At 41.3% G+C, this 16,486-nt stretch overlaps 1 protein-coding gene across 2 annotated transcripts in view; it reads right to left on the bottom strand.

The window, feature by feature from the left end:
• Nucleotides 1-16,486, bottom strand: part of ARAP3 (ArfGAP with RhoGAP domain, ankyrin repeat and PH domain 3) — a 238,723-nt gene that overhangs the window by 23,570 nt on the left and 198,667 nt on the right. For both annotated transcript variants that reach the window (XM_073568037.1, XM_073568036.1), the window contains exons 20-26: nucleotides 14,532-14,695; nucleotides 13,605-13,817; nucleotides 5,214-5,319; nucleotides 4,975-5,122; nucleotides 3,714-3,782; nucleotides 3,409-3,483; nucleotides 287-401 (exon numbers count right to left, since the gene is read on the bottom strand). In XM_073568037.1, coding sequence (XP_073424138.1) covers nucleotides 287-401; nucleotides 3,409-3,483; nucleotides 3,714-3,782; nucleotides 4,975-5,122; nucleotides 5,214-5,319; nucleotides 13,605-13,817; nucleotides 14,532-14,695 — 890 coding nt within the window. The remainder of the gene's footprint in view (nucleotides 1-286; nucleotides 402-3,408; nucleotides 3,484-3,713; nucleotides 3,783-4,974; nucleotides 5,123-5,213; nucleotides 5,320-13,604; nucleotides 13,818-14,531; nucleotides 14,696-16,486) is intronic.

Raw genomic sequence — 16,486 nt, 5'->3', positions numbered from 1 at the left:
ATGTATGAATACTCAAGATCTGGCTGCTGGTACCCCACTGACCTTGGTGGTCATGCTTAACCCTCCATTCTTGGGAATTGCTGAGGTCCTAGTAATCATACCTTTATAATCCATCCTGTGGATAGGTGATAAATCTAGAACAAGGTACTATGACAATCCCTTTAATAAGCCAATGGGAAATGAAGGAAAGAGGAGAGGATAATATTAATGGAATAAACTTACTGGATATTTCTAAGGGACCTAAGTGAAATGTGTTAAATACAGATCCTTCAGTTTTATCACTTACCCAATTCTCCATTTTCAAAAACTTCAAAAGTCAGCCAGATATCCGTACTGGGTTGAATATTCCGCATATCCAGTACCTGATTGGTGAGAGCTTCGGCAGTCATGACAGGAGAAACCTAAGAAGGAAGGATCCGGTAATAACATAATTTATACGGCAAATGCTGCGAGGGCCTGAAAGATGATGACAATGGCTTTTTACTGTATCGGAAAAGTCCATCCCATAGTCAACTGACTTTGAAAACTTTCTGTAAACCCCCTTACTGTTCAGAGAATTTTTCGAAGATCTCCAATTCCAAGTCAATGCAATATTGTGATATGCTTATCCTGACAGACTGCAATCCACATGGGTGGCCACATATGGACACATATAGCAATAGACATCTCGTGACAAAATCAGTTTGTTTTTAATCTGGTCATCTTGTAATATGGGATAGGCCAACCCAAAATAAAAGTAAGGCAGGCCAAATATGCAAGTATAGCCACCAGTGTACAAACAGCCATGGGTGTCACTATCACTAACTATGGCAATTAGTAAGATTTTAACTTTACAAAATATGACCACTTTATTCACCTCCAGTGACAGGATGCTGGAGGTGTCATGTTTTAGACACTGATGGAAAGGGCAGCTACACAAGGGCCAGTATTACGGCTTACGATATAGTGCCCAAATTACACTGCCATGTGGTAACCATGTGACATCATCCGATATAAAACATAAGGTAATTATTAATGATGAGAAAATGTGCTGGGATAAGATGTCGAAGCATGCTCATGTGCTAACCGAGTGTCTTCGGCGTGCTCGAAAAATGTGTTCGAATCCCCATGCCTACATGTCTCGCGGCTGTTTGACAGCTGGAAAACATGCAGGGATTGTCTAACAAACAGGAAATTTCTGAATGTGTTGCGGCTGTCGAAGAGCAGCGAGACATGCAGGCACGGGGATTCGAACATATTTTTCGAGCATGTCAAAGTCACTCGGTTAGCACACGAGCATGCGCGGATAACACCTTATCCCAGCACAATCGCTCATCACTAGTAATTTGGGATTGAAATAGTGGCCCTTGAAGTAGTGATAACAGGTCATTCACACACAAGGTCGACTCTGGCCTTCAATAACATTAAGGCTAAGTGCACATGCTGCGGATTGGCCTGCGGATTTTTATCTGCAGAACCGCAGGTAAAATGACCTGCGGTTTTACCTGCGAATTGGCCTGCGGTTTTGCCCTGCGGTTTATCACCTCTACAATGGAGGAGATGGTAACCGCAGCAGAATCCGCAGAAAAGAAGTGACATGTCATTTCTTTCTGCGGATTCAAAACCGCAGCTTTTCCGCAGTTAAAAATCCGTAGCATGTGCACAGCAGAATGTAAATCTCATAGGATAACATGCTACTGTACACTCTGCAGAACTGCTGCAGATCCGCTGCGGCCAAAACTGCAGCGGATCAGCAGCAAAAACTGCAGCGTGTGCACATAGCCTAAGGGACAATATCCAAGTATCTTGTGAAATGAGAGAGAAGATGTGTACGATGTAAAGGCGTTATCTCATGGTACAGTATGCTTTCAGGAGTGCCCTGCTCTCTTGCCTGCCAGCTTACTATTTCCCGGAAGGGGGCGGTGCCCTCTGATGATTGACAGATATAGCTAGCGGCATGGTTGAGCCACTGGTCAGATGCTGATAACAGTGGTAGGTTCGTCTCGGCAGACTCAGAAGAGAGCACGGAGAGTGAAGCTGGCTGGATCCAGCGATCCAGTTGCAAAGAGACTGTACGCATGCTTTGCTTAGTAGTTCGGCCTTCGCCAATAGAGTGTAGAAATGGCCAGTAACCTAACCAATGAGCATCAAACAATTAAATTAAAAATCCTTCCTACCCTGCGATATTTCCTTTTCCTACCTTCCTCCCTCACCCCATTAGACGTCCTGCTTTACTTCTTTGCAGAGCCCTAGATATATCCGATCTTTTTAGAATATTGTCTTACCTCAGTCGTCCTACAATCTGGACATGCCCACCTCTACAATTTATCGATTACTTTACTGCCTGGTTGATCCGTTGACTTCATCTGTACTTATGTTTTCATGTCAGTACTTTATAATAGGTTTTTACATTTTGTTTGCTACTTATACTTCAATAAAAGAAAGAATTTAAAAAATTCAAAAATCCTTCCGTTCTTGAAAGTAGAGATGATTTTTTAAGAAGTAATTTTTAAAGTTGCTTACTTTGCAATTAACAAATCTAAAAGCTCTGATTGTGTCAGAACGGCTGCACCCAGTAACCTAAGTGATACATTGTTAGTTTCAGCTTCTCTTTGCCTACATCAGGCTGCTCTCTGATCAGATAGCAAAAACATGCTGACAGATTCCCTTTAAAGGGAATCTGTCACCTCAAATTGACGGGCTATGTAAATGCCCTGTGTCCGGTCCGATGGGCGGTGTTTCGTCTTCTTTTCTCCACCCCATCCGTGGCTGCTGTCCGCAATATTTTTGGGGATTTGAGTATTTTTCCTCCATAGTTCGCGCGTGTGTAAGGCAATCTTGCCTTGCGCACGCGCAGTATGCTTTGCCCAACTGCGGGCAAAGCCGAAAATAATTACTCTGGTGCACTATGTCCCAAAAGTATTTCGCTGTGTTCCGGGACATAGTGCACCGGCTCATGCGCAGTAATGATTTTCGGCTTTGCCTGCTGTTGGGCAAAGCATACTGCGCGCGCACAAGGTAAGATTGCTTTGCGCACGCACAAACTATGGAGGAGAAATACTCAAATTCCTGAAAATATTGCGGACAGCGGACACGGATGGGGTGGAGAAAAGAAGAAGAAACACCGACCATTGGACCGGACACAGGGCATTTACATGTCTTTTATGTAAAAGAGTGTTCTGCTCTACTCCAAAGCCGACAGTAATGACCAACTGTGACCGCTGAGGCCATGGAGGTCAGGTGACTGGTGATCGGGAGGTCATTGCTTACAGTCCTGAAGTAGAGGGCACTTTCCCCTCCTTTAAAAGTCAACCAGATTTCCGCTTTTCCCCCTGGTGAAGTAAGGCTTCCTTTTTTATGTATGGCATTTCTCTGCTAACTTTAAAAAAAGAGCGGAAAAGCCCTTTGAGTAGATTAAAGATTACTAACCTTTAGTGTAACACAACAATCTTGCTCCTTCCTTTCCAAGTAAACCTCTATAATAAGATCCCCAGCTTGTGACAGCTACAGAGGGAAGAGAAAAAAGCAGATGAACTTTGTGTCTTATTGTGTTTTTAGAGATTGCTTTTTTTTTTAAAGGGAACCTGCCATTAGATTCATGGTGCTCAAACCACAGATGGAACGAATCAGAGCCATCGTCCCTCAGTACAAAAATTAAGAGCTCTATCAACTGGGGTACAGCAGGGAAAGGGTTTCAGGAAAACATACCTGGCTGCAATCACACAGCTCATTACCTGGACATCCTTCCACGTGGTAATTAGGCTATTTTCTAAATCCATCTGCGTCACTTGCTCTTCATCAATCTTGAAGAAAAAAAAAATATTGTAGTCAGTGTAGATGTTATAGTCTCTATTTAAACCTGTTTAGTTACTAAATTAGAATTAAGAGCATAATCCTGGAATCCAGTGCAGATCCTGAAATGTTCTGAACTTGTGGCTATAATAAAAATGACAATCTCCTTTGAAGCCAAATAACAGACTTAGGCTTCATAGGGTCACCAAGATGGAGGTAATAAGGGTTTTCGGTATGCCCCGTTGCCATGGTACCCCAATGGCTTCTTGGGATTGAATCACAAATAGGGTGATAGAAACTCCACAGACAATTGCACCATTTCAAACCGTTTAAATACGGCTGTAAGACGTGACAGAGGCATCTAAACGGCAGTGATCGGAGTTCACTCCAGTTGCTGTTTTTGGAAGCAGCGGCTGACTGTGTAACACAGCTGGCACCTGACCTGTATGGCACAATCTAAGCTCCTGAGGCCACACTAAACATCCGCACCTGGGCTGTGACGTCTACATAGGTCACTGGTTGTTGCAGGGATTCCTCCACCATAAAAAATGTCAGCAAAAAATGGATTATTACACATAGTACACCCGATGTGTAAAAATGTGACATGGATCCTTCCATTTTTTTTCCTTACACTTATTCTCTGAAATTACTATTATAAATGTATATAATGTTAAAAACTTTCAGGGCTGTGTGTATATAAATGTACCCTACTATTTGGGAATTTAGGTGTATGGCTCAATCTAGGGCGTGGGTAGTCGTGTGCCTGGGGAGAACAAACATCACCAACAAGCCATTCTACGTTTGCCATTGTATTTAAATACAAAGTGAGGGAAACTATCAGAATTTTTGCCCCAATTAAACATGCCTGCCAACTGTCCTGGATGTCCTAGGACTACTGGACATAGTGGACGTTGTATATGTACACCCCAGGTAGCCAAGCCAAAGGGAAGTACCTGGAAGTGGTGGACAGGTTCCCGGGAGGGATGGACTGGGGTTGGGGGTTTAAAAATCCCCAGAAATGTTGAAATGATGAGAAAAGGAAAACCTGGATTGACCTCTGAATTATCACGGAACAAAATGATATACGAGACAAATCCTTTAATTACAATTTGTAGCCCTTCCTGTTAATATCAGGTCGTAGAAATTAGAATTAATTTTTTTTTATCAAACATCTGATCAATAAAAAATAAAGACTCCACTTACAGAGAAGACACTGGCATAGTTGTCAATCAGATCCTCCATTATCTTGACCTCATGTTCTCCTTTTCCCTCTGTCTGAAATAGGCTGGGAGCAAACAACAGTGACAGATTCTTGGTGCACATCTGGTTTAAATCTGCACATTTCTGGACCCTGACAAAAAAAAAATTGGAAAATAAGTGAATATAGGTGAAGGGTAGATGGGATCCAGAAAGCAGAAGATGACATTGGTACAGCTGATTACCGATAGAGGTGACCAATCAGAGCAGCCAGTGTTGCTCGGTTTACTTTTGGAAGATGGTTTATCAACTCCATGTATTTCTCCAGTCTCTTGGCCTTTTCTGAGTGCTCTGAAAAAAAATACATACTTGGTTATTAATGATGTTTCTAAGGCCGGGGTCACACTTACAAGTGCAATGCGAGAAACTCGCATCAATACCTGTCACTGCCGCCGGCGGATCGGACCAGAGAATTCAGCTGCATAGAAAGACAGGCAGCCGCATACTCCGGGCCGAGTGCCGATGGCAGTGCGCCAGGTATGCAAGTTTCTCGCATTGCACTCGCAAGTGTAACCCCGGCCTAAGGCCTCATACCCATTGGCAATTAAATCGGCCGATTGCAATCCGATTTTTAATCGGATTGCACTCTGACCCATGTTAGTCAATGGGTGACATCTCACTTGCGATTTTTTCTCAGCCAAAATCGGTCTGAGAAAAAAATCGTAGCATGCTGCGATTTGCAGTGATTTTCAACAATAGAAGTCAATGGGTGCGATTAAAAAATGGACAGAAAACGGACCATCCATTTTCTGTCCGTTTTTTCTTCAAAAGTAACCACAAAAAGTTTGTAAAAAAAAAAAGCCCATAACAGGAAGTGGCAAACAGGGAAGTGCGGAGAGGGCTGGTTGCAAAAGGAGTGTGTGCAAGCCTTGCATCAGACACACCTCCACGGATTTAGTTTCTGTGCAAAATTTGCTATGCCCCGAAACATAAATGTGGAGCTTATGTTGGTACTTGTCCAAGAACGGCCTGAGCTGTGGGCTCCCAGAGACACCAACTATCAAAACCGTAGTTTGAAGGACGCATCGTGGACGTATATCTGTCGCCAATTGTTTACAAATTATGCTGCAAGTGATCCTGATGTGCAGTTGGGAATTAGTAAGTGTTTTTTTCTTTTTTTTTTAAAATAAGTTTGTGGTGCTGTTATCCAAAATATATGTTAAAAGGGCCCTTTTTTTGTAACCATTTGACTTGGGCAATGTCCCTTTTTGAACCTTTTGTAACCACAAACATTTAATGACGAACACGAGCCCCTTGCTTTGTCCACAAGTCTGTCTGATTTAAATCAGTCTGTACTTGTTAATCTTTTTTTTTTATTTTGTCTTTTGGTTTTTTTATATTTTGTTTTTTATTTTTTCTTTTGCTTTTTTTTATATTTTTATTTTTTCATTTTATTTTTTTCTTTTTCTTTTTTTCTTTATATTTTTTTAATTTTTTCTTTTTTTTTCTTTTTTTTGGTTTTTGCTTTTGTTTTAAATTTTTAAACAAATTTAAATAAAATTTTGGTCAAATATTTGAGGCCTAGTTTGGTTTTGATCAATTGTTCTGCCCTTTTTTGGCCTAAGTTTTGATTTTGCTTTTTAATTTCAAAGTGCAAGATGTGCAACGTAGATGGCGCAGCTGTAGAGATACCTACAGGAGGGAACGTCAGAATCGTAAGAAAAGTGGCTCGGCAGCATCGAGAAAAAGACCATATTTGTATAATAGCCGCCTTAATTTTTTGGCACCAATCATGGATTTAAGACCGTAAGTAATTGTTTCGTTTTTAAATGTGTTCTATACATTTGACTTAAAAAATATTTAATATTTCCGGATCTGTTTGCTAGAACGGAATCAAACTTAGCAGATCCCGAGCCACCATCTGAGGCAGAGCAAGCAGAATCACAAAATGAAGAAACAGGAACCGTATGGGAGGGTGCTCCTGGACCTTCCGTGGAGGAACAACAAGTAGCTGATTTGCCAGCACAAACTAGAACTGAACAAGAGGAGCAGGCACGAAGCAGCAGCCCAACTCTGGCCCTTGATACCTCACCCCAAGCAACTGCTATTCCGCGTCGATTGCGAAGAAGGAGAGAGCAGCCAACACAATCTATCCGCCGAGAGGTTGATAGTCGCGTGCTGGACTATATTCAACGCACAATCACTGATGATGGGGAGGAAGCCTTTGCTCGAAGTTTGGCCCAGCACCTACGCCAAATTCCTACACATTACCGCCTACCAACTAAAACTGCAATCTTCCAGCTTCTATCTGCAGCAATCCCTCCAAATAACCCCCAAGCCATCTTTGAATGTATTCATAGAATGTATCAAAACCAAATTCTTGCACAAATTCCCCACACCACTGATTCTGCCACACTTCCATTACCAACACCCTCAAACCATCCGCAACCAGCCAGTCAACAACAGACTCATACACATCACACTGCAAACACTGGGCAACAGATAGAGACAGGTCATAACACAAACGTCCAACCACAACATTCCCAGGACCAGCAGCATCTCCATGGCCAACAAACTTTGAGGCCTACTCATAGCTACACACAAATGCCTCCTGCATCTGGTCCATCTCATTATTTTATTGACCGGTACCACCATGGGCCTCAAAGCAGCTTTTAAATAAACTGGAGAAGTGGGCAGCAACTAACAGAATGGTTTTTAACAGGGAGAAATGCAAAGTACTACATCTGGGCAATAAAAATGAAAAAGCAAATATAGAATGGGAGGAATAGGGCTAAGTGGCAGCACATGTGAAAAAGACTTGGGTATACTAATAGATCACAGACTGAATATGAGTCAACAGTGTGATGCAGCAGCAAAAAAGGCAAATGCAATTCTAGGATGTATTAACAGAAGCATACAGTCTAGATCACGTGAAGTCATTATTTCCCTCTACTCCTCTTTGGTCAGACCTCATCTGGAATATTGTGTCCAGTTTTGGGCACCACATTTTAAAAAAGACATCAACAAACTGGAGCAAGTTCAGAAAAGAGCGACCAGAATGGTGATCGGTCTGCAAACCCTGTCTTATGAGGAAAGGTTGCAGGATTTGGGAATGTTTAGTTTGCAAAAGAGAAGACTGAGAGGAGACTTAATAGCTGTCTACAAATATCTAAAGGGCTGTCACATTGTAGAAGGATCAACTTTATTCTCATTTGCACAAGGAAAGACTAGAAGCAATGGGATGAAACTGAATGGGAGGAGACACAGATTAGATATTAGAAAAAACTTTTTGACAGTTAGAGTGATCAATGAGTGGAACAGGCTGCCACGAGAAGTGGTGAGTTCTCCTTCAATGGAAGTCTTCAAACAGAGGCTGGACAGACATCTGACTGGGATGATTTAGCGAATCCTGCTTTGAGCAGGGGGTTGACCAGATGGCCCAGGAGGTCCCTTCCAACTCTACGATTCTATGATTTTATGATGCATATGGCCATGCTGACTATTTTCAGCAAGGACAACAGCTGCAAGGTCGCTTTGGGCAACGGGGTACAAGACGATCATTCCAGTCTGAAAATGCTCCTTGTTGGGCACATGGCCCACATGAGGCATATAGCCACAGTGAGGAAACAAACAACCCACATCATATCACAACACAGGCACACAATGTATCTTTCGCTCCAACTTCCCAAAATCCATCACAAAGACAAACCTCACAAACCACATCCTCACCCTCAGCATCCCATCCATCTTTTTTGCCCTTGTAATGTTTTCCATTTTTGACAAGCCAAAAAGTCTCGCCAACGGAGGCAAGCTCTTTGTTAAGGCAAAACGAAGCTTCTTGAAATGTTTCTATATAAGCAGCAAAAACGCAATGTGTGAGCATAGCCTTAAAATAGTTGATGTGCAGATCCAGTCTAAAACTATCTTTGGAAATTAACCTGATTATGATGTGTAGCGCATTCCAGAAAACTTGTGCAGGACGTAAGAAGTCTTGGAGATAGGAGTAGGAGTGTCAGTTTATGAGCAATGTTATAGCAGGTTTAAGGGATGCCAATAGGCTTTAAAAAACTTGGTCTGTCATTTACAGGCTTATTTTCGCATGCTGACGAATGTTTTATGTGCATAGAACGATCATTATTATAACTGCTCTGTGTCTATATAAAGTCATGTTGTCGGCAGCACATTTCCATTTTACAAGATGGTGTGTTGTTGATAATGACAATTTTTAAGTCTACTTAATAATCATTGACCTCATGAATGAGCATGGTATGTGTTCATTGGTCTGTTTAGATGTCTAGGAATGCCGATATCTAGGAATGAGCATTGGTGATTAGTCATAGGCCATTTGCAGATCATAGGGCATAGGTAGAGTGGTGGCCAGAGAAAAGGAATAAGATGTAGGAAAGTGCAGCAGTGTGGAGAGGTCTGTGCAGCGGTGATGTCAGAAGAAGAAAGGCAAAATCTGCAGACAGTTTGTCCATATTTTGTTGCAATAAATATAACACTTAAAATAAAATTTTAAAAAAAGCCACAAACAAATCTCAATGTCAGGAGACTTTTTCCTCATCCAACAAATATGAGCGACATGAGTATTGTGACCACAGTGTAGATCGGAGAAGTAAATGAGCCAGTGGTTTTCAAGAAGTGATTGTCACAAGTGGGTCACATCTTTCTTGGAGATCTGGGTTAGAAAATCACTATGTCTTGTGAATTGCAGATCTTCCATTTAACCTAGGTGTTTGTGTTTCCTATTAAATTAAATTTGTTTCCTTTGGTGCTTAAGATGTTAACAACCATTTCTATGCTGGTTAGAAACTTGCGGCTCCATCTTACAGCTGTTCCTAACCTTGTCATTTCCTCTCCCAATAAAATCTGGCCAGACCTTCTCTTCCTCGCTACTGAAAGCTTTGCTTCCTAACTCCTTGGAGTTGCTGTGCTGAGATAGAGATCGTTGTTGCTGCTGGAGATTGTTGATTGTTATTTTTAGGTGTATACTTTTCTTATTTCCCTATTCCCTTTTGGTTTCTACATTCCTACCGTTCCCTATATACCTTTATACCTTTAGTGAGTGTTTTGTATGTTATTTGCTTTTTGTTATCACTGTTTGTCTTACGTGCTTATACACTAGCATTTCTGTCCCAGGTCTCCTGGGGAGAGGGAGGGGATAGCTTAGGGTATAACAGGAGAACAGTAAGGCTGGTGTCCCAGACCTCCTCACCTTTAGAGGTACCTTTGGGAGAAGGGACAATTAGGGTTCCAGCCCCAGTGATAGTGCAGAGCTCCGTTCCCTATTTACGTACAGTCACAGTGTGACAGTGATGCCTACTATATGCCCTTTCCAAAGAAACCGAGGACATGTATAAAGAGCCATATCAACGTGTACTGTACAATGTGGCTATCTTGCCTTCTTTACGCTTCCTGTAGTACAACTTAGCTGTCTGACCTGTGCTCCATTCTCATCTTCACACTACAGTGATGATGTCATGATGACAGATGGACCACTGCAGCCAATCACTGGCTACAGCAGTAACCTGTTTCAACCAGTGATTAGCTGAACTCCTTGTTGCAGGAGGAATTAGACAGCGGTGGGGGATTGAATCTTTTAGGAATGGGTCAGACAGCAGATCACTGTATTGGATATTGTTTTACACCCATTCTGAAAAAAATGCAGTGTACTTGCCAGAGAATCCCTTGGATGTTTATATGTAAAATAACAAGATGGGTTCTGTTTTTCGCCATACACAAGCATCAGGGACACGTTTTGGCCTTTTGTAACACAGAGAGGCACATAAATAAGCCAAAATGAAAACAAACTAAAGGGATGAGCAACCGTAAAAAATGCTGATGTGATACAGAAGAAAGGAATAAGCGGGAGGACACAAGGCAAGTACCTTGTTTTTCTAATTTCACGGCTTACCAAGCCAGAGTTCAGTTTTTTAGCAAATTGCAAATTTATTATTTAGGTGGATAAATCAAGCAATTCTGTAACAGGAGCCTGGACACTGTGTACAGAAAACTGGCGATCTGAAGAATCCTCTGCACTAAATCACAGAATGACTCACTAGAAACATGGACTATTGCATGACCCTAGTAGGATATTGGCCCTGGTTTTTGAACAGTGTGTGCTTCAGTCTCAAAAATTGATCTTATGTATGCATTCAAGGTGATATAAGGAAACAAGGATAAAAAGGTGTTTTTAACACCTTAATAAAACTTTTGTTTTGTGCCTTAAATGGTCATAAATTGATCATCTATAGGATACCTAGCACTACATTGATCCGGATTTACGTACTGTGAAGCTGGAATATAATGGCTCCATACACCGTGTAGTGGCCATTGTGAGGTACTGCAGCTCACTTTCAGCTGAACTGTAGTGCCCGAGAATGGCCACTATACAGAGTAGGGAGCGGTTCTATTCTACTTCTAAACACTGTTGCGCCTCTTTACGGGGGTGGCTTCTCTCCACGATTATCATACTGATGACCGATCCTAAGGATCGCTCATCAACATACAACGCCTTTGATTACCAGGCCATTTTTACCTATTTTTGACTTGTATTGTTTAACCAGGTATACATTTTTATTTATTTTATTTTGCAGCTCTGATTTTGGATGTTTAGATAATAGTTTATCTAATTTTATATTCATTGTATTATTCATATTAAAAATGGGTCTACTATCATCTAATTTGTCCAATGAAGAAAGAAAGCAATCCGCACCACAAAAACCAATATGGCCCCACCAGGAATATAGTGTGTATTGTTGCAACAGCCGTCTGCATGGAAAGCTAGGCATTCAGCCTGGACTCTCGGATGCTCAATCAGATATAGCAGTGAAATGAATACTTGTTGTGGAAAGAAAAGGAGATGGCACTCACCGGTCTCAGTTGTCCATACTTTTATTGAAGACGGTTGAAACATGCTGCCGGGGAGAATGGGATCAGGAGTATGCGAGCAACGACAGCCGTTTAACGCTATTGCACTTCTACCAGCCGTTTTGCGCTATTGCGCTTCTACTGGTCATTTCGAGTGACCCGTAGAAGCGCAATAGTGCGAAATGGCCGTGGTCGCTTGCATACTCCTGATCCCATTCTCCCCGGCAGCATGTTTCAACCGTCTTCAATAAAAGTATGGACAACTGAGACCGGTGAGTGCCAACTCCTTTTCTCTCCACAACAAGTATTGGATATAATTTGATTGATAACATGACCTACTTAGCCTACGTAGTAGAATTATGATGCGGCTTTTCACTTCAGACGTGTTGGCGTGGCGCTACTGGAATATTTTTTTTAATTATTAATATTTTTCAAATCATATATATTTTTTGCTTTTCCTCACTTTTATGGTCTAGCTTAGCTACCAGAAGGTCAGAAAAGATTTTTATACATTGTTCTCATGGTGCAAAACTGGTGCGGAACTATTTCACCAATAACAGCAGAGGCGTCCGCAGCACCAAACCTGCACAGAATTGTGAGAATTTTTGTTGCCATTTTGCTGAAGTTTTGATTCCATAGATAGTGTAAAATGAAAAACCTAGGAAAAGCTTACCTGATGTTTCTGTGCCCCCTTGCTTGATTAATGGGTATTGGGGTATGTTGTGGATTTTTACTTCTACATTGAACTTAAATAGTTATTCCCATCTTTGTAGATGGATATTGTCAGATAGGGCTTTGAAAACAAGCACTTTTGCAATTTACTGTTTATTAAAATTTCCATCCATTCTTGAGATACTAACATTTTTCTTTTCTTTTGAGCCTATGAGCTGTTTTGTTTGTTTTACAGCTGCCTTTTGTTCACATTGCCTAGGAGACCGACCACCCCTGCTGTCTACCTTGTCAGCACTGTGCTGAACCTGGCTTTGGTCAGGAGATAACAGCGCACTCCAGCGGATCTCGGACAGCTTCAAAACTGTTCTTACAAGCTCAATAGAAAAGTGCTTGTAAGCAATGTGCATGTTTTTCTGCCTAACAGCAGTGGTCGGTTTCCAAGACAACGAGCTGTATACAAACAAAAAAAGTGTTAATGATTAGCAGCTTTCTGTCTATATACAGGGTTCACAGAAAGTGGCCAATCAGTGGTGTGGGCAGGGTTACACATGGCTCAGCATTAAGAACCCTGCTAGATTTGCAGCAGAAAAAACTGTGGTATCAATAAAAATGTCTCACCAAACCTAAAACAAGCCCCCCATAGCTGCATAAAAAAAAATAGTCACGGGTCTAATAACATGGTGATATAAATCACATTTAATTTTGTTTGTTATTTATATTTTTTTAGCCACTAAAATATGAAAAAAGCTTATATTTGGGATCTCCGTAATTGTACTAATCTGAAGAATCAAGTTGCTGGGTCATTTTTATAGTGACATGAACGCTGTAAAAACACAAAATAAATGGAATTGTGCTTTTTATCACTTCAGCCCACTTAAAGTTTTGTTTTTTTTTATTATTTTTTATTGCTTTTTATGCTAAAGTGGAGGGTGTCATATAAAACCACAACTCATCCTGAAAAAATCACGTTCTCATACGGCTATGTCAGTGGAAAATAAAATGATGGCAGCTGAAAGAAGGGGAGCAAAAAAAATGAATACACAAAAGAAATCTGTCTGTAGCTGAACATGCTCCCGTTAGTAGGACATTACCTGCTGCCTCTCTCCACTGTGGGTGAAGTTCTGTGGTAAAAATGGGGTCATCCAATTCCCTGAAGAACCTCTTCAGCACATCTGTGACATCCTCAATAAAGTTGTCACTGATGCGAAGTTTGACGTTTCGGGCATCCTTTCGGAACTCCTCCATCAGAAGCTTTATCCGAGACTTGGCGCCATTTTTACGGTAAATTCCCTCGTGACGGAGGCCTAAAACAATTTGATTTGTGCTTAGTTATTACAACTTGACATATAGTTACATGGGCAGAAAGGTGGCACTAGGAGGGGGGACCACATTGTGTTTTAAATGTGGGCCTTCACTATGTCTACATTCATCAATATTAGGGGCATCTGTAGATGTTACACATGGAGGAACAGTTCTTGTGGTGCACATTGCTGTGGAATTTTTATCCAATGAGCTACGCTCCGCCCACTTGATTTTGTGTGAAATAATGCCCATAGTGAGGCCTCTTAGGGTTCCCACACAGCACTTTCATGACGGACACACTTTATGATGTCATTCATGCTGAATAATACCCACACAATGACTTTCTAAACAGTATGATGCTCCCATTTCCCCCCCCCCCACACACACACACTCTGAGTACGCGACACACACCAATGCCCCCATAGTATATTGCAACCAGAATTACCCCCTCACTTTATGATGCCCACAAAATACCCCAAATGTTTGGGGGCACTGAGGGCTTCCTGTTCCATCTGTGTATTCAACGCTGTGTCTTCAAGAAGAAGATACGGTTGAAGTTGGGACATGCCACGGACCTCCAGGGACAGCAAGAAAGCTTCCCAAGTCTGGCAGTATCCTGACAGGTTCAAGGCGGTATGGTTGCTTGAAACAAACATAAAGCTATTCTGGATTTGTTGACGAGTGCTAATTTCATACACTACATACAGCGGACTCACCGTACTGAGTAAGGAAGGCAATGCAGCTGTCTACAATGATGGGAATGTCATTCCTGCTGAGCTGCTGATCTCGTAGCATGTTGCCACCGCTGCAGGCGGCTGCCTGGATATCGCTGCTCCAAGCAGTGAAGTCAGCACGTGTAATTCCTTGAAGGTACAATGTCCTTGGGAAAGAAAAAAATGATGGGGAGAAAGTCATTATCAGGGCACTTTGAAAATCACTTCCTTGTGCTGTTATTTGCTCCAAATTTATCAAACGGTTGTAATGATAAATTGATGTATCTTATGATATTTCTCTTCTGGAAATGAAAGGGATAATGTTTCTCCTTGCGGAGAGTGACATGTCAAGCCTGACATGCCAAGGTGAGGAGACTTTTAAGCCTTGCAATGCTCCTCTGAGAAATATGCAAATTGTATCTACAGAGAGGAAGAGGACTAGTGCCACCTATTGGAATCCGCAATCCTAAAAGTCAATATCGACCCTCTAACGAGCCTTGTCACATGACTTAGGATAAAAGCAAAACCAAAATCTCAATTTGCAAACACTGTGCTTCGGGGTACTGCCCCTCTTCAGTGGCCGGGGTCCAAGGGGTAACGTTTATTCTTGCGGAGAGCGATATCTCACACTTTGCACTGATGAGGGGCAGTACCCAGAAACACAGTGTCTAGTGTCTACAAATTGAGATTTTGGCTTTGACTTTTATCCTAAGTCAAGAGGCAAAAATCGATATAGGATCGATAGTGATTTTTAGGATTGCTACTTCCTACAATTTCTATATTCTTCTGGAAATAATACTCCACTTTTTACACCATTATCTTCCTGGAGTGAGATGAGAAAATCTCCCAAAATTTATTTAGAGAAGATTTGATTTGTTGTAAAAAAGATTTGGTCTGAAAATGCTCCGATTCCGGAAACAATGTTTATTATGTTCCGAGGGCACTCCAGACCCCAAAGCGTAATAATCAAAGGTGCGGGAGGGAATGTGGGGGGGACAGTCAATGATTGCGTGCGTCCTAATCAGCACTGGAAGATCACCAGAGGAAAAAAATGGTGGACAGGGTGGTGAGCTGTGGCGACAGGAAGGGTTAGTCCAGCCTTTTATTGGTTTTAACCCTTTCTATTTTATTGTACAAAAATGTAAAAACTATGCATCAAACACCGCCTAAAACTACGTTCACAAGTTGCGTTTTTTTCTGCAGGCAAAACCTGCTCTCTTGGCAGTAAAGAGGCTGCTTACAAAAAGCAGGTTCTGCTGCGTTTTTTTGCTCTATTTTCCAGGATCCCAGTCCCAAAATTCAGTTTTGCTTCCACCACAGAAGCATGAACACAAGTCACCAATGCAAGACAAATGTGAAACTAGAAAACCATTTTTTTGGAAAAAAGGGCAATTTCATCAAATTATTTAGTAGAAAAAGATTTTTATGTCTGAAAAAATTGTGACTATTCTGCTATTCTGAACAAAAAGTTCACATGAGTGCAAGAAAAAATACAGAATTACAAATGTAACAGTAGGGAGAGGTGAAATGGTTGGGAATAGTTTACCTAAGCCAGTGGCATAGCATTGAGTTTGTAGGACACTGTTTACTTTAACACATTGGTCAGCCCTTGAGTTTGTCAGGTATTGTTCAATTTCACACCTTGGTTGAACAATGTTTCCTGTGCACACATCAATAATTTAATAAAACAGTACTAATCCTAGCTGTCATTCTCAGGTGAGGAGACCAAGACATTATGGTTTAAATTTGGAAAAATCAAAAAATTAATGGGTTTCTCATACTGCAGTAACTAAAAATGCAGCAAAACCTGATTTCTGTATTTTTTACTTTGTTTCTTCTACTTTTTTTACATTTACTCATTGCTTTCTATGGGTGAAAAAACGCTGTAAGAAGTGACATGCTGCAGTTTTAAAAAAGCAGTAGTTTTCTTATTCAGACAGGAAAAAAAACAATGATTT

Source organism: Dendrobates tinctorius, unplaced genomic scaffold (assembly GCF_039654945.1).
Source record: "Dendrobates tinctorius isolate UK_male_01 unplaced genomic scaffold, ASM3965494v1 ptg000020l, whole genome shotgun sequence".
In the NCBI taxonomy this organism is placed as follows: Eukaryota; Metazoa; Chordata; class Amphibia; order Anura; family Dendrobatidae; genus Dendrobates; species Dendrobates tinctorius.
The sequence above is the reverse complement of the archived record's forward strand: the minus strand, read 5'-3'. Positions and strand labels throughout refer to the sequence as shown.